Here is a 26,994-nt window from a genome sequence, read left to right as displayed (position 1 = left end):
TATAGTCTCGCTGAACTTTGCAAAGAAAAGTTCTTCTGAGTTGTGCTTCTGCCCTTTGAACCTGTTATCTTCAGAGTCACAAACCTGGCCCACCAGGCTATAAAAGAAGCTCATTCCAATGCATTCTCCCTGCAGCCTGCTCCTTGCCATCCACCACAAACCCTCACCAAACCAGTGGCCACCACCATGACAAGGGACCAGAATGGAACCTGGGAGATGGAGAGTAATGAAAACTTTGAGGGCTACATGAAGGCCCTGGGTAAGTAGGAGACTGGGGATGGGGAGGGTAGCTGTTGTTGGGAGTACTGTGGTCTGGCCCTCCAGACAGTGCTGCTATGGAGTTCAACAGACCTGTGGCAAATCCTCATGCCTCATGTACAGCTGTGCAATATTAGGCAGATCATAAAAATTCTCTGAGGCTCAGTTTTCTCATCTGGAAACTGGGAATAATGATAAATGAGATTATGTCTAGGATGCCTTAGCACAGTGCCTGGCCCACAGAAAACATACACTGAATGTGTATGTCAGGAGGATACACACACACAGAGTAAAGCCAAACTTGAGAGGATAACACAGTCGCTCCCCTGCCTTGTGACCACCATCTCTTTGATAACCACTTGGACCTGATATTATCCACCAATGACCTCTGCATTGTTCTTTTATCAGTTTTGTAATGGGGAAGCAGAAAAGAAATAGCTAGCAAATCTCTCAGCCTAGGGAAAATCAAGCTCATGGAAGCCTAGAGAGGCTGTTGTCAGATAGCACAAACAACCCACTGCTTATATGACTTCTGAACTGGGTTCCAGGCCAAGGGCTACCAATTGGTGCATGTCCTGAGTTCACCACAGAGTGGGTTCCCTGTGGAACTGGCAGAAAACACATAGCCCTGCCCAGCCTACAGGTTCTGCCTGGGACTAGAGTGAGTGGGTCCCCAGAGGGGAGCTGACAGTTACTGGGTGGCTCCTGTGCTCCAGGTGCTGAGCAAGGGGCTTTGGCTGCCTGACCTTATTCCATCCCTCAGCAGCCTCTTTATCACCTCTTCTAGCTTTAAAGTTCTCCACACATGGGGTAACTTCGCTGGAACTTCCTCCACATGCAGAATGAGAGAAACGGCAGTGGGTGGAGTTAGAGGCCCAGTAATAACTTGGATATGATGGTGGGAGGTCTCTCCAAGAGTGGAAATCATGAGTTTTTTGGTGTGATAAACTTCTAGCTTGAAAATGTCCACCATGTCAATGAAAAAGGAGAGCTGTGATATGTTCCATATTTGTGGAACTAAGCACTTTCTTCATGTTCTTTTTTTTTTTTTTTCATTTATTTATTTTGGAGACAGAGTCTCGCTCTGTCGCCCAGGCTGGAGTGCAGTGGCGCGATCTCGGCTCACTGCAAGCCCGCCTCCCGGGTTCATGCCATTCTCCTGCCTCAGCCTCCAGAGTAGCTGGGACTACAGGCACCCGCCACCATGCCCGGCTAATTTTTTGTATTTTTAATAGAGACGGGTTTCACTATGTTAGCCAGGATGGTCTCAATCTCCTGACCTTGTGATCCACCCGCCTCGGCCTCCCAAAGTGCTGGGATTACAGAGGTGAGCCACCGCACCCGGCCTCTTCATGTTCTTTAGACTGGTTTCCAACACTGAATAGCTTTCCTTTTCATTCTGGTTAGCAGGATTTTTACCTCAATATAGTTGGGGGGAGGAAGAAAGAGACAAAAATCCTCCTACCAGAGCCCCATCCTCAACTCTGTTGCACCTGTGTTTTTTAGTACCAGGAGTGGCCAATAGAAATGGGATTCTGATTCTACACATGGGTAAATGGATTGGAGCATAGCTTGGAACTAGAATTCTGAACAAGATTATACAGATAAGGAAACCAAAGCAGAAGGGTCAACACAGCTGGGACTAGAGTCCAGGGCTTGCTCTGTGACCGTGAACCAGTTTTTTAACCTTTTGGAACCTCGGTTTCCTCATCTGCCAAATAGAAATAATAGCCCCAGCCTTGCCTGTCCCTCCAGATGATGTTAGATGTAGTTGTGGTTTTGAGCAATTAAAAGTACTTTAACAAGGGTTATTTGGAAGTTTCAAGGTTTCAGCAATATGCTGAATAAGCCAGAGTCAAGTAATATAATTAGAAAGAAACCTTGTATCTTTTGCTGCTTATGCTTCAATAATAAAAAGTCCTATGATGACTTAGATTTAAAATCTAGGCTCTGTTTAGTTTATGGCTCTGCAGAGTGGACCCCTAAAGCCCACCTCTCTAGGCTTAAGGTGAGAAGCAAGCATTCCTACTACCCTCTTTCTCCTCCTGGGGGTTGGGAGGATGCAGAGTACACCATCAGCTCTCTCCAAGAAATCCTGCCTCTAACAACAGCCTTCCTCTGGACTCTTTTCACATCAACTTACACCTTTAATGTGAGTAAGGGGCTCACAAGTTGTGAATGTGATATTTGAATATCTTCACCATTGAGGTTTCAGATTGGATTTCCTAATGCTCCTTGGTATCAAATATTTATTGTCTCTTAAAGCTTCAGCCAAAACTTCCAATTTAATATCACATTACATTGATTTCACTCTAATGAGCAAGTCGTTTGATCTCTTTGTCCCATGATCTCCACAGTGTAGAGTGTTAGGCTGACACTCAACTGATTAAGATTAATACCATACATGGTACTACTACGTAAACCCAGAGTGGGAATCTGTTGGTGCCTGGTTTACCCAGCTGCTGACAGCCCAGTGTCTCAGGACCCCAGAAACTTGCTCCTGCCCAAGTCATGAGGCCCTGTGCAGAAATGCCTCACCCAGAGTCATCTTATCACCATTGAGGTAGGACCCCTTGTCCTTCTCAACCTGCCATGGGAACATGGGTGGGGCAGGCATGGCAGTGATTGAAGACAGGTCTCAGGGGGCTCAGCTAGAAGCAGGCGAGGAAGAGCTGCCCCTTCAATCTAACCTGCTAAAAGCAGCCCAACAGATCTCAACAGTTTCCTCCACGCCCAGGACATAAGGCAGGTTGCTTTCCCAACACTGAGATGTCAACGAAGCTTGCCTTCCTTACCCTTTTGAGCAGTGAGACCCTTAGCATTTGGGAAGAGTATGTGTAGACATCCTCAAATGTGTGACTATTGTTAAGGATGGTGCCCATTCCCTATCTAAGAATCATCGATTTCTAATACTTTAACCCCTAGCACTAGAGAGTTTGCTTTTTCTGTGGGCCTGGTTGTTGGTTCAGTAAGGAAAGAGCAACTCTACTGAGATGTGGGCTTGGGCAGTAAACTGGCTTTGTCACTAGTGCAGTGACTGACTCCACACACTGGCCTCCCATCATGACTCAGCCACCAGTCTCAGCAGAGTAACACATCATGGTAACCTTTGGGTTTGCCACAAATTACGTCATTAAGAGTTCAAAAGGTGAGTGAGCCAAGGGTCAGTGGTACTTCCTCTCCTGCCTTCTTAGGCACCTGGTGTTTCTCACCCCAGATTCTTTCTTGACAGTGAGGAAACCAGTTGGTGAACTCTTTTACCCTGAGGAACTTGTCATGTCCTGAAGTCAGTCCTCCTTCAGGTCAGATCAGGCGATGAAGGAATGGGAGGGGTGGTCTTCATTTTTAAGGGATGATCAAGAAGGACAGACATAAGGAGGTCTTAATAATGTGAAAGAATACTGGGAGAGAGTTCATTAACTCTGCCCAGGTGGGAATCATTCAACTTCTCTACCAAAGCTTTAGAAGGTGCCGTGGATGCCAGGGACTGTGCCATCTGAAGCAGAACCAACCCTGGAATCTGTTCTCAAGGAGTCAGGTTACAGCCATGCACAAATGGTATTCCTGTTTTTCATTACTGTTTGATGAATTACCCCCAAAATGTAGTGGTTTGGAACAACCACGTCATTTAATTATTATTTCTCATGGTTCTGGGGGCTGACTGGGTTCACCCCAATGGTTCCTGCTCAAAGTCTTTCATTTGGTTGCAATTGGGCAGCAGCTGGGGCTGGAGCCATCTCAGGCTTCCTTACTCATATGCATGTCTGGCAGTTGATGCTGGCTGGCAGCTGAGACCTTAACTGGCCTTCAGCATCTACATGTGGTCTCCCCATGTGACTTGGGTTTCTTCACAGCATGCTGGCTGTATCCAAAGAGAAGAGATACAAGCTGCATGGCCTTTTATGACCCAGCTTCAGAAGCTACCGGGTACCACTTCCACCATATTCTATTGGTTGAAGTGGTACAAGCCTGCCTGCATTCAAGGAAAAGGGACATAGACCCCACCTCTCAGTGGGATGAATGTCAAGGTTGCATTGTAAGAACAGCATGTAGGATGAGAGGTGTTATTGCAGCCATTTAAGAAAATATAATCTGCCACAGATGGGCCAGTTGAGATTCTATGCCTTGGGCTCAAAGGGGCTATGGGTATCAATAGAACAATAGTAACAAGAAGTATGTGCATGGTGGTGAAAGGAGCTACAGTACATGGAGTCAGTAAAGGCTTCCTGAGTACTTCTTGGTGGGGCTTTGAAGGAAGAACAGGAGTTCTCCATGCAGAGATGGAGTCAGGCATAGCCCCATGGGCGTGTGCACAGGCATGGGCCTGGGACACCAGAAGGCATTGTATTACCAAGGAGTGAAGTGCAGGGAGGAGGCAAAAGAATAGTCTGGAAAAGCAACAGGATCTTTAAGTCAGTGTGCTGCACATGAACTTCACCTTGCAAGGAGAGGGTCTAGGAAGAAATTGTATGCAGAGGAGAGAGATGCTATCAATGCTCACTCTAGATAGAGTGAATAGACCAGCAGACTGTCAGAGAACTAAAGAGGTTGTTACAATGACCCTGGGAAGGTATTGAGAGCAGTACCCAGAAAGGGTGAACAGGGAGATGTCCAGAGCAGGAAATAGACTGGATTTGGTGACTAGAGGAGGAAGAGTCAGGGAGGAGTCAGCCTAGAACATGAAAAACTATCACATAACTTTACCAGTGAAGATGGGGAAGCATGTGTCCAAAAATTAGATGTTAAATTTATACTTCTTTTAGGAAATTTTCATTCCATAAATTGTAACTATTTGAGGAAAACCCATTATTTTCTTAATTCACAAATGAAGGTGAGGATTATCTTCTATGAAGAACATCTTTTTCACTTAAATTGACATGCACAGACTTAAAAGTGCAGTGGCTATCACAAACAGTTCTAGTGGGTCTCTGAAAGCTCCACTAGGAAGGCAGAGCCCTGAGAGGCTGAAGTCAGACAGCTCCCAGCTAAGTGGTCTCTGCCAGGAAATATTTCCCGAATATGTGTCTTGTGCAAAATCTCATCTTGACCATTTAAGAGCCTGCAGTCTAGCATGATGGGTGAGCACAAGCACAAATTATTCTCATACCATGATACACATCACACTAGAGCTTTATATGCATTTCTTCATTTTAGTGCATTCAGTTTTCAACAAATGTATCGAGCACCTATGACAAATGAGGAAGTGTTCTAAGCATTGGAGATATAGTGGGAAATGAGGAGACGAGTTCCCTGCCAGCATAGAGTTTACATGCTAGTGGGGAGACAGAAAGTAAACAAATAGTTTAAGGTTATTTTGGGTAGTGGTGAGTGCTGAGAAGAAAATTAAAAGAATAATGGAGTGGAGTGTGATGGGTGGTCAGGAAGGTTTGAGGGGGTGACAGTGGAACCCAGGTTTGAACGCTGACTAGTGTTATTCTGGACACAGGGGGACAGCAAGTGCAAAGGTTTTGGGTGTGTTCAAGAACATGAAGCCAGGTGTGATGGCTCACACCTGTAATCCCAACACTTTGGGAGGCCAAGGCAAGAGGGTGACATGAGGCCAGGAGTTCATGATGAGCCTAGGCAACATAGTGAGACTTCTGTCTCTACAAAAAATAGAAAATAAAAAAATTAGCTGGGCCTGGTAGCACGTTCCTGTGGTCCCAGCTACTCAGGAGGCTGAGGGGGGAGAATCACTTGGGCCCAAGGATTTGAGAAAGCTGGTGTGTTGGGAGTTGAAAGTGTGTGAGCCGGAGGGGTTGGGGGTGTGGTCAGGGAGTGAGAGTAGAAAGGTAGGCGGAAGGCAAAGCAGATACCAGCCTTATGCTGGGAAGACAAATTAATCCTCTTTGTATTCTTTAAGGATCACTATGGCCACAGCATGGAAAATGAATCATAGGAGGGCAAGATTGCAAGCAGAGAGGATGAGAGACCCATTAGGAGGCTGCTGTGTTGTCCAGGCAGGAAATGACCATGGCTTGGGCTAGGGCAGTGCCTGTGGAGCTGGAGAAAAGAGGACGGATTCAGCCTATATTTTGCAGATAAAGCTCACGGGGTTTGCAGATGAATATGAAGTGAGAGGAAATGATAGAAATGAATTTGGGTCCCAGGCTTAGGCCTGAATAACTGGGCAGATGACAATCCCATTGCCTGAAATGGGGAAGTCACTGGGAGGAGTGAGGTTTGGTGGGGAGGTACCAGGCTGGGGTGGTGGGGGAACATGCATTAAGAATTCTGGTTTGCATATTTTGGTTTCAGATATGTTACACATTCAAATGGAGTATTAAAATTGGCACTTTGATATGGGATATAGAGCTCAGGATATAGTCAGAGATAAATTCAGAAGAAATGCTTTCCATTTTATGGGGTGAGGAATCTAGAGAAGTGGAGAGACTTGTCCATGGCCACGTGTGGTTAGGAAATGATGGAGCCTAAGACAGGAGCCCAGGCTATCTGCTTCTAACACCCACAGCCCTTTCCTCAGCACTGTTCTTGGTAGGGGTACAAAACATGGAGGTAGGGAAGAAAGAGCTTCACTGTGAACAAGGTATGTCCAAATGGAGGCATCCAAAGTAAATAGGCAGGACCCTCAGAAACACTGAAAGAGAATCACTCAGAGTCCCTGGGTGAAAATGAGTAGGTAGATAGATGATAGATAGATAGATAGATAGATAGATAGATAGATAGATAGATAGATGTCTGATTGAAGAATTTGTTTCATAAAATCTGGATTCCTGATGGTGCTCACAAGTCAATGAAGGTATACACGTTGCCAAAGTCTCTACTTGAACCATATGGTACCTGGTAGGACTTTCAAAGGGGAAATGCTGAGGGATGGAAAAAGCCTAGGTAATGATAGGTGTCATCCCTTTGTACAAGTCTCCCCTTGCATGTGTTGGCATCAGCTCCACTCTAATGTCCATCCCAGCAAGTATGCAGTAGACTAAGAATGGGGAGGAGAAACAGTGCATAGGGAGCAGGGAGGCACCGCAGGGTCTCCAGCCTGCCCCCGGTGCCTAGAAGGAAGTGAGAGGAGGAGGCAGGCAGGGATCTCATCTAATTCCTTTCTAAATGTGTTTTCTGGAGGAGGAAGTGGCATGGAAAAAAGGAGAAAATTGTTCTTACACTCTGCTTCTCACAATTGCCTAAGAGTGCCAATGATTTGAGAATTAAGGAGTCCAAATTTGAAGCCCATCAAAGCTGCACTTTGAATGGTTCTCAGATTTCATATGATGAATACTTGTGCCTCTCTGCTCTTTAATTTACAAAGAGCACCTGCCCTTTTCGCCTCCAACTTTCGCTTTTTTCATAAGCACATTACAAAGCATTTTAATGTTGAGTAGCATACTCATATTTCACCTTTATGGCTTGTATTGTTCAAAATGCAGTTATGAAAAGTATGTTTTAATAAAGTCACGTCCGTGTTGTTTTTTTTCCTTCTGCAGCAGCTAAAAGCCATATATATTATTCAGAAATAGCTTGCCTTTGGACCTTTCCTTCTGAGATAGAAATTCATTTCACCTGGCTATAAATCAGACTCAGAGATACCCTTAATCCAGAAAAGGAGATAAAACATGCTTGATAACCCTGGTGTTAAAATACCATACCAGGAAAATAATTTTCTCTGCAAAGTACGAAGAGGAAGTGTTTTTATAATCTGTGTGTGTGTATGTGCGTGTGTGTGTGTGTGTTTGTGTGTGTGTGTGTTCTACATCCGCAGTTAAACCCTTTTGATTAGAAATATCATGAGTCCACCAACAGAACACTTGGCTACCTTCCCTGGGGCAGAGCAGAGGCAACATGATTTACTGGGTTGTGCAAACACTGAAGGGTGGCCAAGAGGCCAAGCCATTTTTCAATCCAGCAGAGAAGTGATGCTTGATTCCATTTGCATAGTCTTCTAATAAGATTCCCCCGGCACTGGTCAGAAAGATTGACTAGGGATGGTGTTTCCAGGACAAACCAGTTCTGTCAGCAATAGGTATTTTTAGCTGCGATCTACCTTTCTATGCAACCAGGGACAAGCAATACTTTTTACTGGGGAGCGGAGGTGTTAGTTGTAAATGACAACAGAATGCGTTTGTAAAGAAATTGTCAGGAGTGCTATCCTAACTGGGTAGCTCTGAGCTCACCACTTAAATTCTCACGGCCTCAGTTTCCACATCCATTGAGTGGAAATAGACTTGCTCTCAGAGGAACACTTCAGTTCTAAATTTCTCTGTAGATTTTCAATTATTCCTTAGTGGTTTTACCTAGAGCCTTCCCCTGTTTCATCTGGTTAACAGATGACCTATGGTTTTTCTTTTCCCATCTCCTAACTATTGTTCCAGAAGTATGGTTTAGCACAGCTCAGACCTTAGCACAAAGGACTGGAGAAGGAGCTGAAGTTGGTTCTACCCATCACCAGACTATAGAGTGAGGAAACTGATCCACACAGAGAAAAGTGTCGCCAGGCTGGATAAAATGCCTATAGGACAGACCAAGTCTATGACAGTAAAAGAGTGTATCAGCCACCATTCCCACTTCTCCTGCAGAGTCCAAGCCCCTTGCAAAACATGGAGTGCAGACAGCTATGGAGATGCATAAATATGACCCAAAACTTTCACTCTGGACTGAATGCTGACTTGGTCCCTACTTGACCCAAACAGATAAGGCCAAGAGTGGATGGCAATGTGCACTGCATATGGACAAGCTACTTGGTACTATGTAAAGCATTTTACCATTATTTTTACTGAATCCACACTGTAAATAGTCCTCTGAAGTGAGCATTCTTTTCCTCATTTTCCTACAAAGGAAGAGTGATTTCTCCAAGGTCACACAGCTAGCTAGGAAATAAGAGACAGGATTGTACCTGCATCTGCCCCTTACCCTTACTCATTTATACCACAGTTCTAAGCTTTAGCATGCACATGATCACTTGGAAGACTTGTAAGGACAAGCAGAGCCTGGCCAACAGAGCTCCTACTTAATAGGTCTAGGGTGGGCCCCAGATTTTATATTTCTTTTATTTTTATTTATATTTATTTATTTAGAAACAGGGTCTTGCTCTGTCACCCAGCCTGGAGTGCCGTGGCACAGAACCTGCATTTCTAACACGTTCCCAGGTGCTAATGCTGCTGCCAGCCCAGGAACCTCACTTTAATAATCACTGTCCTGGCCCTTGCTGCCTCCATTAGCTAATCCATAGTATTTCTTGAGTACCTACTATTTGCCTAGCTCAAGACCTGGTTCTATGGTATGGTGGGGAGGAACACAGAGCAAGAAGATGTCATTGTCCTTGTCCTCATAGAGGTGAAACTGCAGGAAAGAATAACCAACTCCATGAAAAATGCAGGGGGAAATGCTAAGTACTGTTGGCAGGCAGAGGGGAGCAGTAAAACTGTTTGGCCTGGATAGCAGGTAAGGAAGGAGGCAAGAAAGAATAGGAGGAGGCAAATCTGGGGCTCGGCCTTATGAGATTTGGAAAGCTGGGACAAGAGTGACAGGGATTCAGAGAGCAACTGTTCAAGGGATATGTGGGAAAACACAAAGAACTAAGGAAATTGGCCTGTGAGATCAGGGGCTTCATAATGATATTATGATGATGGCAGCCTCCATTTACAGAGCCATGATCACAGGCTGCCAGCCACTGGGCAAAGCTCTTCACAAACACCATCAAATTTGATCCTCACAACAAGGTGATGCAGTTAATAATAGCTCCACATACGGCCACTGCCCTCTGCTGCTTTAGATCTGGAACCAAATGTCCAGCGACAAGACTGAAGCTGGACACACTTGGGGCAGAAGGAGAGAAATATGAGCTGGAGTGTGACATGCCAGCCTCTTGCCAGCTCCTCTGCATGACACAAGCATGTGCTTGTACTCACTAGAACAAGGAAGATGCTCTTCAGTGGCTTGTAGCAATTTTAAGGAAGGGTTCATTTTTTAAGTCGGAAATACTTGACCACTTGGTCCTACCTAAACAGGTCAGCAGTTACCTTGAAGAGAGAAAAATTAAACAGGTATGATTGCAAGGCCAAGGTGGCTGAGATACATGTGTCAGAAAGGGTTTGGTAAGCCCTTTCCATAGTAAGTTGTGTCGGGACACCTGGCAGACTGCATATTCCTCCACAGAGGGGCTCCATGGCCACCTCAGACTTTGAAAAGGTGCATCCTGTACCTTCCCTCCAACTTGGAGCTACAAAGCACCTTTCCCATATTAAAGAATCTATGAAATTCTACAGGGCAGAAACCAGCTTGTCTTGGTTTTAATTCCTCATCTCCCAAACTTACTTGCTCGTGAGCCCATTTTTTTGACCACCAAACATCCGATGGAGCTGTACCCCATGGCAAATACAGTGGGGAAGTGGGGGCTCTGGGAATGTTGGCCAAGAAGACTAGAGGAATTCACAGAACCAAAGGCAGCCGAGAGACCGTTCGTCTCTCCCCACACCCCATGCCTCACAGGCTGTGTGACTTGGATGTGCTCACGTACAATTCCATAAGCCACAGAGGTGAAGCAAAATGAGCTGCCAGATAATGTAGCCGGCTGGAGTGTGATTGCTTCAGCTCTCACTTATTATACAGCCCTGGGCCTAGAAAACAATTGCCATTTGGTGGGGGACAGTATGCAAGGGCTTTGGAAAACAAACTGCCTCAAACAGGGAGGGCTCATCCAACTGAATCCCACAGTCCCTGTGTCTCCAGGGGAAATTTAACAGAATCAGAAGTTACTAGTATCTTGGGCAGCCACAGAAATTGCACACATGGGGATGGTCTAACTGGGCTACCCCAGAGCTTGGGGAGCACAGCACTGGCCCTTGAGACAGATCGTCCTAAGTTCAAGTACCATCTCGACTGCTTCCTCACCACATAATCCAGGGAAAGTGACACAACTTCTCTGAGGCAGTTTTTCCGCATTGGCAAAATGAGGATAAAATAAAACTTATCTTGTGGGTTTGTTTGAAGAATAAAATGAGGAAGGTTTCCCAAGGGAGGTTACACCCTGAGCCACCATCCCTAGACACTATCCCTAGACACAAAGGGACACCATCCCTAGACACAAAGAGTGTCTTAATTGCCACCCCAAATATTACCAAGAGTCCACACAGCATGGCTCGCAGATTCACCTTACCTAAAATTCAGTTCACTATGTATCCCCATAAAACTAGTTCCCTCTTTTATTCCCTGGCTCTCATCTTGATCATCCAAGCTCAGAACAACTGTTTCTTCCTTCCAACTCAATCTCTCTACCCATCTATCCAATTACCAAGCCACTACAATTGCTGTTTCAGCCATGTATATTTAGACAAGTAGACTGACCTCTCTAGGTCTTACTTCACCATCTCTGACATGAAAAGTAGGCGCTTTAACAGTAGCTTTCAAAATTTTTAAACCATAGAAGTCTTTTTCCAAACAGCCTCCTATGGACAAAGTTCAAAATCTGAAATCACTGAGCTTTACCACCCAGAGATTCTAGGTCTGGGATAGGACCCAGAAATCTGCATTTTTTTGTTTCAGGTGTTCCAGAAAGGAAACTAGCTTTGGGACCCACTGGTTCCTAGACATGGAAGGTACTCAACAAATAGTAGAGAATGAGAGGTGAGCAAGGCACTGGCATTTGTGCAGCAGCTCATGCCAACTTGAACTTACTTCTCTTTTCAACTTAGGATACAGGCATGTAATCTTTTTACCTTCTGGCTAGCTAATATTACTTAAAATTGTTCTGTCAGGCTCAGATCTGACTTTATACAAGTTAGAGTCTAAAGGTACCCAGGGCCCTTTCTCATGCAGCTGTGATTCTGTTGTAGATTCAGATTGCTGACCCAAAGTGAGGTTCAACTCGGCCTCTCCTTGATTTTGGGGAGAAGGGGAGTAATAGTGACCAAAGAAGGATTTTTTTTTTTTTTGAGATGGAGTCTCGCTCTACTGCGAGGAGTGCAATGGCACAATCTTGGCTTACTGCAACCTCCGCCTCCTGGGTTCAAGTGATTCTCCCGCCTCAGCCTCCCGAGTAGCTAGGATTACAGGCACCTCCATCATGCCCGAATAATTTTTGTATTTTTGTAGAGACAGGGTTTCACCATGTTGGCCAGGCTGGTCTTGAACTCCTGACCCCAGGTGATCCACCCACCTAGGCCTCCCAAAGTGCTGGGATTACAGGCGTGAGCCACCAGGCCCAGACCCAAAGAAGGATTTTTGAAGGAAATGGGTCAGAAAGGAAATGGGGAGAGAGTGAGGGAAGTGATGCTTGGCCACCATGGGAAGACAGCAGAGTCGTCAATCTCCAAACTGACAGGAACTTCCTGAGCTACCTGCTGCTCTGTCTTTCATGGCCACAATATAGTGTTTGTCCTGCACCGGACACTGCACAACATGGAATTTCATCACTTACATATCATAAAGATGGTACTGCAGTTCTCAGATAAATAGCACTCGATAAATTTGAACTGTTCTTATTCTTGAGGTCAATATTATCTTTGGGTTTTAATAGAATCAATTCTAGGTTTTTTAAAACCTTCTCAGTGGATTTTCTAAAAAAAAATTAAAGATTTAAATTGGCATCTAAAGATATTTGGAGAATTTACAGGCATAATGGGAATCAGATATTTGACTAAAGACCAAGAGTGATGATTTCATAGCAAGGAAAGAAATTCAAGTATTTTCAGAACTATCCTCTCTTTCTAGATCTACTCCACAGGCCAACAACTTTTTGGCATGGCTCTAGTTGAGCCACATTTTATGCTTAACTAGGGGTTAGCTTCTTGTTGTAATATGCAACGCTTAGGACATTCAACACTCCTTTGGTTTGTTTCAACATTTTCATAATAAAAATGTAAACAATTATTAACCTATCCCTTAAAAACAACAGAAGAGGCCGGGCACAGTGGCTCATGCCTGTAATCCCAGCATTTTGGGAGGCCGAGGTGGGCAGATCACAAGGTCAGGAGATCGAAACAATCCTGGCTAAAATGGTGAAAACCGATCTCTATTAAAAATACAAAAAATTAACCAGACATGGTGGTGGGCACCTGTAGTCCCAGCTACTTGGGAGGCTGAGGCAAGAGAATGGCATGAACCTGGGAGGCAGAGCTTATAGTGGGCCAAGATTGCACCACTGCACTCCAGTCTGGGCAACAGAGTGAGACTCCATCTCAAGAAAGAAAAAAAAAGAAGAAGAAATCTCTGAACAAATATTTATTTTCCAGAATACGTTTAAAACTACATTGGGGGCCAGGCATAGTGGTTCACACCTATAATCCCAGCATTTTGGGAGACTGAGGCACATGGATCGCTTGAGCTCAGGAGTTTGAGACCAGCCTGGGCAAATGGTGAAACCCCATCTCTACAAAAAGTACGAAAATTAGCTGGGTATGGTGGTGTGCACCTGTTGTCCCAGCTACTTGGGAGGCTGAAATGGGAGGATCACTTGAGCCCAGGAGGTCAAGGTTGCAGTGAGCCAAAATCATGTCACTGCACTCCAGCCTGGGCGACAGAGTGAGACCCTGTCTCGAAAAAACAAAACAAAAAACAAATCTATACTGGGGGCTAAGAACTGAGGCAGAACAGTCTGCTGTTAAAATGAAAGCTTGTAACTATCCCTCCCCGCTGTGGACATTAACAAAAGTTTCCTAAGTTTCATCTTTATCCATGATTAAAACTAGTGATTTCCAAAGTCTTTTTTCTTTTAAATCATGAGATCTTTTTGTTCAGCAAACTCTTAGGAGGATGCCCAACAGGTCAGATAGAATAGAGCTGCTGTGACGTGTGTGTGTGTGTGTGTGTGTGTGTGTGTGTGTGTGTGTGTGTGTGTGTTGGGGAGCTGCAGCTTAGGGGTGAGGCTTGCGTGCTACATCTCCCTCCCATCAGGGATCCTGAGGAGGTGCCAGGAGACTCCTAAGTTTCCCAGCAACTGACTGAAATGCCCAACTTGGCCACGAGTAAGATGCTTGTTTCCGACTTAAGCAAAGACAGGTGGCCTACACACAATCTGTGTCTCTAGTCTTGAATGTTTGGTCTTGTTAACGAAATGAATGAGTCTGGCTGAGCACATCATAACCTCCACAACTCCCTTTGCCAACAGATATTGATTTTGCCACCCGCAAGATTGCAGTACATCTCACTCAGACGAAGGTTATTGATCAAGATGGTGATAACTTCAAGACAAAAACCACTAGCACATTCCGCAACTATGATGTGGATTTCACTGTTGGAGTAGAGTTTGACGAGTACACAAAGGGCATGGATAACCGGCATGTTAAGGTACTGACCGGGGCTGGTGTTTTTCGTTCACACATTCTGTGCCAGGGGCTGGCTATTTGGTATCATGATGAAAAAAAAATATTAGAAACAACCTGGGAAAAATCAGGAAAGGAGGACCAGGATGGCCTTAATCATGCTGGCAATGAGCAATTATTGACAGTTTAGTAGGAAGAGGCAGGCCTAGGAGAGATTAAGAGCTCAACCTCTCCATGATCCAGGGCCAGGGCCTATGAGTCATATACAGCCATGGGCCTGGCAGGCAGAGGGAAGAGGGCAAGGTGGAACATCACAGGGAGGGACAGCACCTGCGCCTGCTGGGGAGCAAGGGCACATGGAAAGGTGGCAGCCCTGCCCAGTGCCAGCCAAGCACTGCCATGGAGGAGCGAAGCCTGAAGGTGCCAGATTTTTTTTAGGAGATGTAGAGAAATCAGATGTTTTTATATAAAATATCTCAAATTTTTATGATTCTGCTGAAAAAGAGCAAGTATAAAATGAAACATCTCAATTATAGATGATCCCAGCTGATTTCATTTTTTTAGAAAAGAATGATCCAAATTAAACAAACAAAAAAAAATCAGTAGGTTAAGTGGAGTCAAGATTTATCCAGCCCTAATAACTTGGAGAAATCTCTGGCAAGTCTGTGGCTTCTGTCCTAGCATTGCCTTAATCAACAAGGGATAATCTAGGCAACTCTCCATGTATCAGAAGGCCAGACTTTCACCATTTGAACTACTGAATATAGATGGGACCCTGAAAGCAGGCAGAAAACAACTCTGAGAGGGGAGTAGGGAGTTATCTCAAAGCCCAAAAACTTGAGTTTGCAGAAGAAGCAGGCTCTTGCCCACAGGAGCTGTTTGCAAATAAGGCAGAGGCAGCAGGGAGAAGTGGAGAGGTGCTGGGAAGGCAAGGGTAACAGCAGCTCTCCCCAGCATCACCGTGTGGTATCCCAACCCAGTAACCAGCCCTCCTGCTCACATTCATGCTCAGTGTGCCTGTTTTTGATTTTCCAAATCAAATTACACCTGGTCAGTCCCCACCAAACAGGAATAGGAGAAATCCAATCTCAGTTGTATTTAAGGATTCCACCAAACCTTCCCACTGTAACGAACCCCAGGGATATGTATGCAGTCCAAGAGATTTGGGAAGGTTCCTGGCTTGTCATTTTTCGTGGTTGCAATTGACTGTTCACTGTCTATGCCCATGCATTTTATACAAGGCTGGGCAGTTTGAATATTCAAAGCGTGCTTTCCCTCTGGGCCAATTCAGCCACTGGAACCTCTGTCCTATCTCCCAAACTGAGGGAGGACAGAGCTGAGTACTCTGACCCAAGGTATCTGTGCTGTCACCTTCCCACCCCCAGCAAAGGGCCAGCCCTTCAAGTGCCACAACGAAGCAAGCAACACCCTCTGCCCTGCCCTGCCCCCCTCACCATGAGTCCTGATCTTCCCAAAGGTCAGGCCACTACCCAGAGACTCTCACACTGTCCTTCCAGGAGCTCATTAGAAGTCAGAGGTCTCAACTCTCCCCCAAAGCAATGGGCACAAGCTCTGACTCCTCTCCTGGGGTGGGGAGGAAAAGCTGTTATTATTATTTGGTGACAATTAAAAGCGAAGAGAGCTGGACACACTTTATTTCTCAGTCAAGTTGTCCTGTAGCATTGATAATCTCAGCCATCAAGTAAAGGTTGAATTATATTTAGTGTTCTTTGCTAAAGAAAAGTAGGGAAATATAAAGCATGATGGAAATTTTTCCACCAGAGCACTCTTGGCATGAGAACTTAAGATTCTGGGCCCTGGAATGTCCACTTATGGAACCCCTCCCTGAGGTGATAATGGATCAACAAGTCTTTTCTGAACCTGTGAACCATCTGGCTGAAAAGCCAATTCATTGGACACCAGAATTGCTAGGAAAATTGATCTCAGAATTTCTTGCATCACTCTGCTGTTCCAACCCAATCAGTGCAAAATGATTCATTTTCCCTCACCTTTCTGTTTTGGTTGTGGGCTCTTGAAAAGCAGGCCTGTCCTCTCTGACTTGATCCTTTGTGACCTTTGATGGTAGAGAACTTGCTCTTCCTAAAATAAATCACCCTTCCAGCCCTTAATGGATTCCACGTGTTAACACACTCCTACCTTTCTTCTGTCTCTCCGTGTTCCATTTTCTCCCCTCTCCAGTCAGCAGTTAGCCCTGCAGAAAGAGAGAGAATCCTCTTTCCCACAGCTTGCCTCCTCTTTGCCTTCACTAGAAAGCCAGAGTGAATGCACACACACACACACACACTCACACACACCCTTAGTAGGGAGTGAGAAGTACCCAGGACAGTTTGCCCAGCCTCCAACAATGGGCCATTCCCATGAGAATCACCATGCAGAGCAGATGCCCAAGGGACCACCTACTTCCTGTAACTTCACTGGAACCCTTCAGCTGGAAGGGGGTGCTAGACAGTGGGCAAATCTCTTTCTCTGATTAATTTCTTTCTTTTTTTTTTTTTGAGACAGAGTTTCACTCTCATTGCCCAGGCTGGAGTGCAGTGGCTCAATTTAGGCTCATTGCAACCTCCACCTCCCAGGTTCAAGCAATTCTCCTGCCTCAGCCTCCCAAGTAGCTGGGATTACAGGCATGCGCCACCATGCCTGGCTAAATATATATATATATATATATATATATATATATATATATATATATATATATATACATATATATATATATCAATACACACACACACACACACACACATATATATATATATAGTAGAAACAGGGTTTCACCATGTTGGTCAGGCTGGTCGTGAACTCCTGATCTCAAGGGATCCACCCGCCTCAGCCTCCCAAACTGCTGGGGTTACAGGCGTGAGCCACCATGCCTGGCCTCTGTGATTAATTTCTGTCACCCACACTTGGTGGCATGCCTGAGTGAACACCTATACACGTGTGGGAGTGTGAGGATGTGTGAGTGTGAGAGTGTGTGTGGTACTCCTCACGCTATTGTTTTCCAGGGCTCCATGTCTCAACTACTTGGTCACCCTTACAAGCCCTCTGGAAATCTCCCCACTCGGCAGTGTGGAGGAGAGGTGCATGTTGTGCCCTGTAGTGCCCAGTTCTATGCCAGCCCAGAGCAGAAGCAATGCAACCACATTGATCACAGAGTCAATTCTCCTCTGAGGAGTCAGGGACTCCCCTTAGGAAGGACTTCCTGTGGGTTCTATGTATTCCCAACTTCCTATCCTGGCTGATTTCTAAGAGAAGTTAAAGCCCCTTCCAAAACTACACAAGCTACCCCCAAAATAAAATTAAATTAAAAATAAGCAATTGATACCCATGTAATGGAATGTGGAGTATATGCAGCCATGAGAAAGGATGAAGGACAGACTCATGCTACAAAATGGATGCACCTGGAAAATGAGCTAAGTGAGAGAAGCCCCACACAAAAGGTCACATATTGTGTGATGTATATGAGACGTCCAGAATAGGCAAATTCATAGAGAGAGAAAGTGGTTGCCCAGAGACAGGGGACAGAGGAAATGAATGGTGATTGCTAGTACATAGGGGTTCCTTTTGGGGCGTGAAGAAAATCACCTGGATTTAGATATAGTGATGGTTATGCAACCTTATGTACTAAAAGCTACCGAATTGTGTATCTTAAAAGGGTGAATTTTATATTTTGTGAATTATATCTCAATAATAAAATAAGTAATTGAAATTGGGGCAGACAGTAAGGGCAGGGAAAAGCAGGGAAGACAATGGCGGTTAGAGCCAATAATGCCATTCTGATGGCAGAAGAAGATGGGAGCCCCCAGAAGAGGAGTGGCAGACAGGCGCTGCCAGAGGAAGGGCCCTGCAGGCGAACCAAAGAACTCTTAATTGAGGGCAAGTGCGCTAAGGAGGGTTGAGCATGTGAATACTGTCCTTCAATGCTCTTAAAGAGCTGTTGTTTTCCTTTAAAAAAAAAAAAGTGTTGACAAGTAATTCCAACTTACAGAAAAGTTACAAGAATATAACAAAAAACACCTGTACAGTCTTTACCAAGAGTTACCACATTTTGCCCCTTTGCTTTATCATGTGCACATGCTTTCTGTCTAACACACAAATATTTTTTTCTGAACAATCAGATGCCTTAGCCCTAAATAGTTCCATATGTATTTCCTAATAATTAAGGTATTCTCTTGTAAAACTGCAATATGGTTATCAGCTTCTATAAGTTTAACATTGATACAGTGCCTGTATCTAATTTATCATAAAGGGCTGTTTTAAGCAACGTTAGCTTTGGAAACTGTGATAGTGGAAAGCATGGTGGGAGCCCAGGTTTCTTCAATTCTGTGTACAGCTATCTGCCCTTGGAATGTACTCCTTCTTTATCCCCTAGCTGAGAACGAAGGGCTTTCCTCACTTGTTTCCATTTCCTCAACCTGAGGATCTTTTAAGGCAATTGAGCCTCCTTTAAAAATCTCTTCTGATGCAGGGATGAAGGGCACCAACTAAAAGCAGATTAAATTGAGAAATTTTAGTTCATTTAACCATTCTCTTCTTTCTGCTTCTTATTTTTATATAGGAGTAAGGCTATAATATTGTAAGTATTATCATAATTTATTGGTAACCAATTTACTTTACGGTCAGAACAACTTTTAATCTTGCTGTCCAGTAGGAGTTATTAAAATAAAATATTAGGACAGGCCCATGCACTAACATTTTTCTCCTTCCTTCTTCCTTCCTTCCACAAAATTTGCTAAGCCCCTACTACATGCCAGGGCTAAGTCAGTAGCTAGTGATAAAATGATGAATCAGACGCCCTCTCCTGCCTTCAGGCATTGCAAGCCTCCTGGGGAAGGCAGACAAGTAAATGAACAATGACCATATTGATGTACGTGTGTGCACTCTGGTAGGACCATAGAAACTAAGGCAAGGAAGCAAATGGATTTACTTCAAGATTATGTTTCAACAAATAGAGATTCATTCAACAATGCTGATCACTGTGCTGCGTCTGGTGTTGCAGAAATGAACAGCAGATACAGCATCTTCTTTCATGGAGCTTACTGTCTACTGGGGGAGACAGGCATCAATTCAACCAACACGTGTTAGGTATCTATCATGTGTGAGGCAATCTGGGAGTGAGGAGGACAGACGACACCGTCCTTGCCCACATTGAAGACATGAGTCCTTTCTCATCTGTTTAGAGGAAAACTCAGAGTCCAAGGCTCATCATAAGAAAAAGCAAATTATTATTCCAGACATCTTCCTCCCAAAAGAGCAAGGAAGGCAACCTATGAATATAGCTTCTCCAAGACCTTTAAAGATGTGAGGTTTAGGATGGTCCTAAAGGAGAAGGAGACCTTTTTTTGCTTTAGAAAACATGTAGAATTTTATTTTCAAATTAGCTTTGGGAATATGAATACATGCAGATGGTTAAAAAACATCAAAAAGTAAAAAGTAACATTTTCTTTCTATCCTAGCCCCAGCCACAAGTTCTCTCCTCAGGGACAATCACTATTAAGGGTTTCTTTTACTTCCTTGCAGGAAACGTGTACAAACATATGCATGCATGCATACTCCCCCCTGTCTGCTTTATGCATTTGGCTCTGCTCCTTGCTTTTTCGACTTAAACCATACACTACGGCTATATTCTTTCAATGACTGCATAGCAGGGATGAACCATACCATATTTAACTAGCCACCCACTGACAGAATTTACGAAGCTTCTAGTCCTTTGCTGTAACAAAGAATGCTGTGATGCACTGGGGAGTAAAATGAGAAGGAATAAAATTGTACATAAAGTATATAATATGGTCAAGGTCAAATATTATTTTAGAAATAGGTAGATTTAACAATCTGTAGAAAACAGATTTGTACCAAAAAAAACAGGCCCAAATGTACAAGGACACTGGGGAAAAAACCACAGGTCAGTTTATCACCAACTGGGTTTACAAGATACCAAGAAAAGTAAACATCTGGTCCTTAGCATAATATTGTTCAGAGAGGCATAATGTAGTTTGCACATACTTGGAAGAAAATCAGCTAGCATCAGGGTCATCCCCGAAGAAGAACAACACAGGCACAGAACCATTCTTCAGATGGGAATGACATAATCATCTCAGGAAGGGCACGCCTAATTTGGGCACAGAAGTGGTTGGCCCTGTAGGACCACCTAGGGGTAGTACAGATTATAGCAGGTATTAGGAGGGGTAAAAGTGGGGAACAGAAGGAGGAGAAATTTGAAAAGTAAATAGTTTGTAAACATGTACACAGGGGTTTGAGCACTCTTGGGATTCAGCAGGCCTACGGCTTCTCCAACCTGCTGGCCACTGTAGCCTGGCTGTTCAGCACATGTTCTGCTGCTGCCCCTGTGCTATTAACCAGTTGGCATTGCTGCTGGGAGGAACCCAAGAACCAGAAGGTCCACCCATCTGGTTCTGGATAAGAAGGCAGGTACTGGAGCCATCTGGGTAACCCCCTGATTATTTAGGGAGCTCCCCTGCCTTTATTGGTGTCCTATAGTGGGCAGGTCTCACAGTGTGATTCCTGAAGGAGAAATTCCCAGAAGTAGAATTTCTAGGTCAGAAAGTACATGCAGTTTTATATTTTGAAAGGTAATATAAAATTGCCCTCCAAAGAGATTTATACCAATTTATATCCGAATGTGCCCTGTATAAGAGAGAGTGCCTGCTTCTCTACTCTCCCTCCAATTCAGTGTATTATCAAACTCTTTGATCTTTGACCATATGATGAATTGTATCTGAAAAACAAAGTCTTCATTTGCATTTCTCTTATACTGTGAGGCTGAATGTCTTTTCTTATGTTTAGAAGCCATCTGCTAGGGCTCTCTCCCCCTTGTAAGCTGTTGGTTCATGTTCTTTGTTAACATGAACTATTAAGTTAATGACATTTTTCTTATTGATTTACAGGAGCCCTTTATATATATAAGGAAATCAAATCTTTGCTGATATGTTATCATTTTCCCCCAGTTTTTTGTTTCTCTGTTGACTTTAAGGTATTTTCCCCTTCCAGAAATTTTACATCGTTATATAGTGAAATTTATCATCTTCTCCCCACTGATTTGAAATGCCATTTTTACCATAAGGAAAAATGGAAGAGTAGAATTCCTTGAAAGAAAACAGAGCAAGCCAAGATAAGCTGGTTTGGCTGGAATGGAGGGTGTATGTGGAAAATGACATTGGAAGGATCTTGGCTCCCTGAGGCTGAGGGCTCTGCCCTTCAAGCAAGCAAGACCCTGAAATGGCTGCAGGAATTGCAGCTGCAGGTTTAGATTTGTTCAGTCCCTCAAGACCATGTGTTTGATTTGCCTGGGAATCTGTCTTTACAGGCACTGGTCACCTGGGAAGGTGATGTCCTTGTGTGTGTGCAAAAGGGGGAGAAGGAGAACCGCGGCTGGAAGCAGTGGATTGAGGGGGACAAGCTGTACCTGGTAAGTACTGGGTTCTGCTCAGCTCACTTCCATGGTGCTTACACATGCTACTGTGGTCACCTAGCCAGGCGTTTTGACAAGAAAAATGGCCCTGCACTCCTAACCCGAGCTCCAGCCAAATGCATGTGGTCATATAGTCAGAAAGCCATTCCCATCTGGCTCAGGGGACTCCAGGAAGAAATCTATATGGCTGTTTCTGTGAACAGCTGCAATTCAAAAGAAAGTTCAAAATGCTGAGTTAGGAAGCAGAGATCCATGGAGAAATACAGGGAACCTGCTAAAGACCAGCTGGGGAGAAATGTGAGCCACAGAATTTAGATGCCCTGGAGGAGGGTGGGACAGGGCCTTCTCATAATGATGGGAGCCTGGGAGAGAGAGTGGGGTGGGGAGGAGACAGGACCCACTCTGCCTGGGAACTGCCACAGGTATTGACCTCTCTCCATGAGGTATGTCCTCCTGACCCCAAAATATTTTAAGGTAATTTGGTACTAGAACAGAGCAGTAGGAACAATAACTGATATCCTTAAATATCTTATACCTGTCGAGACAGCTTAATTTTTTATTCTTCAATCTTCAAGGCACTTCATGGGTTCAGCATTCAAATGGTGAAAAATCTCTCACTCCTTCATCCTTTTTCGCTCATTTGTAAATGAATGGCTCATTCAGTGAATGGCTCTTCATTCATTAATTCACTCACCTTTGGAATGAGGCAGGTACCTGGCTCCAATGTCAGTATTCAGGTTGCCACAGTGCCCTTCACAGCCAGCCTTGCTTCACCTGAGATCTTTATTTTGAAGGCAATGTCAGCTAATGATATATGGGAGGCATTTATCGTGTTTTGCATTGATGGCTTTCCCTACCTGCACTGGTTTGGATGATGGATTTTTCTAATTGTAATACAATCCCCAGTGCTCTCTGTGGCTTAGACAATGGATTCACAGTCAACTGCAATGATTGTGGTGGTCCTTCCCACACTCATGTTTTTCCCTCCTCCTTCGAGGATCAGTGAGGGTCAAATAAGGCCTGGGGCTCCCTCTATCTGGATGAAAAGCGGGACCTTGTCGGCTGCACAGGCAAGCCTGGGAAAGCCCTTCTGTACCTCACACCCTGCGGGTACCTGCGCCACCGCCAGCCAATGTTCTAATCACCAGAGGCCAGAAAGCCCACAGGGTGGAGGGGCAGCTCACTGGCCAGCATCTTTTCAGGCCCCTACCTTCCAAACACTTCTCTACACTAGGTCCTTTCCTTCCTCATGGCTTCGCTGCCTTTTATAAATTAGGTCATGTTACTTTAATCATGGGAGTAGGAGAAATCCTGCCCAAGAGGGTCATTTCTTTGCATTTTTCATTTTTATAGTTGTTCAAGCTCAATTCAAGTGTCAAAATCAAATTACTGCTACCTGCAGGGCATGCCCGCTGATTGGGTCTGTGAGATGCACTTTGCCCAGAATACCTAAGTGTCCTCTTTATTCCAACCTCCCACCCCCAGATACCAAGGGGGCTGAGGGCTGGGCAGAAGAAAGGCCTGGCTTGTTAGACCCTCACCCACTTTCTGACGTTGCAGGAGCTGACCTGTGGTGACCAGGTGTGCCGTCAAGTGTTCAAAAAGAAATGATGGCGACGTGGGAGGCCTGCCAAGCACAAGCTCCCCACTGCCCACACTGAGTGGTCTACTGGTTTTGAGAAACAGCTGTGGGGACCTTCCCACTCTTGACAGGGCCCCATTAAGGCATCTGGGTGGGTTTTAAACAGAATGCCTATGTAGCAGTGATAGACATATTCCCCTCCTTTGAAACCTAGCATTAAATGGAAAAACAAAAATTACTCCCATATTTTGAAACCCTTTATATGGATCTCCGTTTATTTCTAGAGCTGTCAGTTTTACCCACAGACAGAAGAGATGACTGTCTGTGTGGTTTTTGCATGTTTATTAATTTGTTTCAATTTATTTTATTTTGTTTCTTTTTTCTTAGCTTGTTTGTTGGTTTGTGGGGGACATGGGGGGTGGGGAGGAGGGCATTTTACCTAGAAACATTCTGTGGCCAACACAGCATCTGCTACTGATTCTTGAACATCTTCGTCTGAGACTCATTCCTTTGGATGCACATTATTTCTCAAAAGTTCTATTTTAGGATACATATGCCTCCCAGTCTGCAACTTGCCCTGGGCAGCCTGGGCAGAGCTATTCCAACAGATCTGCAGTGCCAGCTGCTCTTGGCCCAAGCCAGCCCACTGTCCATCAGCCCTGTGCTGTGGAGGGGGTCACTAACTACAGGTCTACTCAGACTCAGTGTAACTTCTCAACTACTGCCACATGCCAGGTGCTGCAAACTCTGGGGCCAGGAGGCCTGAATTCAAGTCCTGCCCCTTCACTTCTTAGCTGGGTGACCATGGGCCTGTCATTTGGCCTCTCTGTCCTCACTTTCCTCTATCATAATATGAAGAAGAGACAAAACTATCATCTCCTCCACTGGGTCATTGTGAGGATTAAGCAATTTAAAACATGCAAAGTGTTTGGAACGGGCCCTGGTGTGTGGTAAGGATTCAGTCCCTGTTAGCCCTGGTCCTTCTGCTGAGTTACCCCCTCCACAGTCTCAGGGGTCCTGGTGAGCAGATGTTAACTAGAGATAGGTCAATACTTCCACAACCTTCTGGTGCCTTCAGAACATTAGGTTCATTATTCTGAGCAGAATTGTATTTTGCTGCTGGATACGCAGATAGAATAGTGCACCTGGAAGGACAGAGTGGTTAATGCAGACAGATTTGTGATGGATCATTCACGGGGTCCTAAATTCATGGGGTCCCACAGGTAAAAGGCATGTCCTTCATCCTTCTGTCCCACCATTAGGCAAGCATTCTCTTTGTAAAGCAGGTTTATCCCCAGAGGGGTAGCACATGGTGTTAGCACACTTTGGTATGATTTGAATGATCAGATCTTTTCATTGATCCTGAACATCCTAAATGGGATTAGGGGGATGGATAGAAAGGCTGCAATCCAGCCATGTGGCCCAGAGCCAGCCTTGGCTCAAGCCCTTTGATCAAGCCATCATGCCATGGGCCTCCTGGCAAGCTGTGCTCCCAAACAAACTGCCATGTTCCTGCAGCAAGAAAGCCAGAAAAGTGCCTGGCTGGAGCCTCATGTTAGCCGGGAGAACGGAGGAGGCGGAGTTCTCTCACATGCATGGCCTTTTTGGTCAAGTCAGTGAGAGGCGCTGGGGAGGAAGGGGAGCCTCCTGAGGAAGTGCAGGCCTCCTCTCCTGGGGCAGACAGGGAACCAAGTAGAGGGACCAGTGAAGTGGGCCCTTTGTCCCCACCTTCCTAGAGCTTCCCCAAGAGCCCATCCCCACTCCTATCACTCTCGCCAGGCTTGCCCTTGCTCGCCACAGGCTCAAATGACCTCTCATCTGTCCCTCAAGAAAACCCTATTGAATGAGGTTGTGTCTGAAGCCCACTGGGGACTCACTGTGAAGTATTCTGTGCAGGTAAGGGGTTAGTATTTATTTTTGATCCTGGGTTAAGATTCCATGAAAAGGTTTATCGTCAAATAAATTTGGAGAACTATATCCCCTTCCTAGAAATTCACAATGAGAATTAGCATTTTTAAAGCTCTGACAAGTCCTCCAGCAAAGACACCCAGCCTGAAACCATGGAATCCCCTTCACCCAGAAGAGTTCCACATCCACAGAGTGCTTTGGAAGCAATGAACTCATTCCCAACATGTGCATGCCACTTTTTCAATTATACATGGCAACAATATACTTTAAAACTCTCATTTTCCAAGTGGAATAGTCTCAGTATATTTTTTCCACAAATGAAAAGTAACTGAATGAATTAGTTTACCTATAGTATGAAAGACTCGTAGTGGCTGTATTCATTCTACTGATCATTCTTTTTCAAAGAAGATGCATCTGAACTCAAAGTAGTAAAATTTTAGGTCCCATTGAAAAGCCTGGGCATCTATTTTGGGCCAGGGCCTTCTTTTCATTCCAGCACTCACTGTGGATAGGATAAGTCAAGTTGCCTCTCTCATATTTCTGTTCCCTCAGCCTGTTTCAGAACCAAACCATGGCAGGAATGCTTCACTCCAGCACCAACAAGCCTAGTCGGGAATAGAGTAGAAAAGATTAAATTTTAAGACCTATCTAGGGCTTATACTGAGGACAGGGCAGGCCAGTGGGAAGCACCCTTGGAACCTCAGAACCCCACCTCCAGGGAGTATCATGAGAGACATTGGGGTTAGCCGTTAACCAGTGGGGCCTGTTCTTGAAAGTTAAAGAAAACCTGTCCTTGAAAGTTAAAAAAAAATCCAGGCTCACAAATGGGCAGCATTGCAGGGTGGCTCAAGCTTGGACTTTGGCATCAGCCCTTGGTTTGAACATGGACCTTGTCACTCTCCAGCTGTGTGACTATGCAGCAGTTACTTCCCCTCTCTGAGCCTCCCCTTTCTCATCTGTAAAGTGAGGATTATAGAACCTGCTGCATGGGAAGTAGTAAGGAATGAATAAGACCCTGTGGTACAGTGTCTGAAACAACAGTCAATTCTCTCCCTATATACAGATTCTCCTCCCCAATCCCATATATTTATCCATAGTAATACATATATAATGAGGTGATTATTTCCTTCATGAAAACTCTTTGCTTTCTAAGAGTTTTAATACTGAGATCACTTACTGTAGTCATTTCCAAATGTGAAGATCAAACAGAAGGACTTATTAAAAACACAGATTCCTGCCGCCTCCCCTGCTCCTCTAATCTGGTTCTGAGGTCAGGGACAGGGCCCTGGAATATGTACTATTTCAAGCTCCCCAGGCGAGTCCTCTGCAGGTGCTTAGCAAATACACTGGTAAACCCAGCCTCGTTCATCCTAAGCATGATCATTTTAAACATATTTTCCCACATATGCACACCCACATTCTCAAGCAAAAGCCCAAGTCCACCTCCATAGGTGAGTAAAGTCAGTGGTCAAAGGTCATGTGAACCACTCACACATCTTTCTGCTGATGCAGTATTAGGGCCCCTGACTGTGTCCAACGAGTCCTATAAGAGAAGCGACGTCACCCTCTCTAGAGCAGCTTCATAA

At 44.8% G+C, this 26,994-nt stretch overlaps 1 protein-coding gene and 1 pseudogene across 1 annotated transcript; one reads left to right on the top strand and one right to left on the bottom strand.

Moving 5' to 3' along the window:
* LOC470943 (actin, cytoplasmic 2-like) overlaps positions 1-26,994 on the bottom strand; it is a 105,123-nt pseudogene that overhangs the window by 18,312 nt on the left and 59,817 nt on the right.
* Positions 130-26,994, top strand: RBP2 (retinol binding protein 2). Its single transcript, XM_054681373.1, has 5 exons — positions 130-259; positions 14,321-14,499; positions 21,814-21,915; positions 22,842-23,028; positions 26,921-26,994. Exons 1-5 carry the CDS (start codon positions 187-189, stop codon positions 26,992-26,994), a joined length of 615 nt encoding a protein of 204 aa, XP_054537348.1. The 5' UTR covers positions 130-186.

The sequence above is a fragment of the Pan troglodytes genome, chromosome 2, assembly GCF_028858775.2.
Source record: "Pan troglodytes isolate AG18354 chromosome 2, NHGRI_mPanTro3-v2.0_pri, whole genome shotgun sequence".
NCBI lineage: Eukaryota > Metazoa > Chordata > Mammalia > Primates > Hominidae > Pan > Pan troglodytes.
This window is presented reverse-complemented; position numbering and strand designations above follow the sequence as displayed.

Coding starts and splice junctions, on each gene's coding strand:
- RBP2 (XM_054681373.1), top strand. CDS start 187: ATGACAAGGGACCAGAATGGAACCTGGGAGATGGAGAGTAATGAAAAC. Junction 14,500..21,813: donor TGGATAACCGGCATGTTAAG/GTACTGACCGGG, acceptor CTGTCTTTACAG/GCACTGGTCACCTGGGAAGG. Junction 21,916..22,841: donor AGGGGGACAAGCTGTACCTG/GTAAGTACTGGG, acceptor TCTGTGGCTTAG/ACAATGGATTCACAGTCAAC.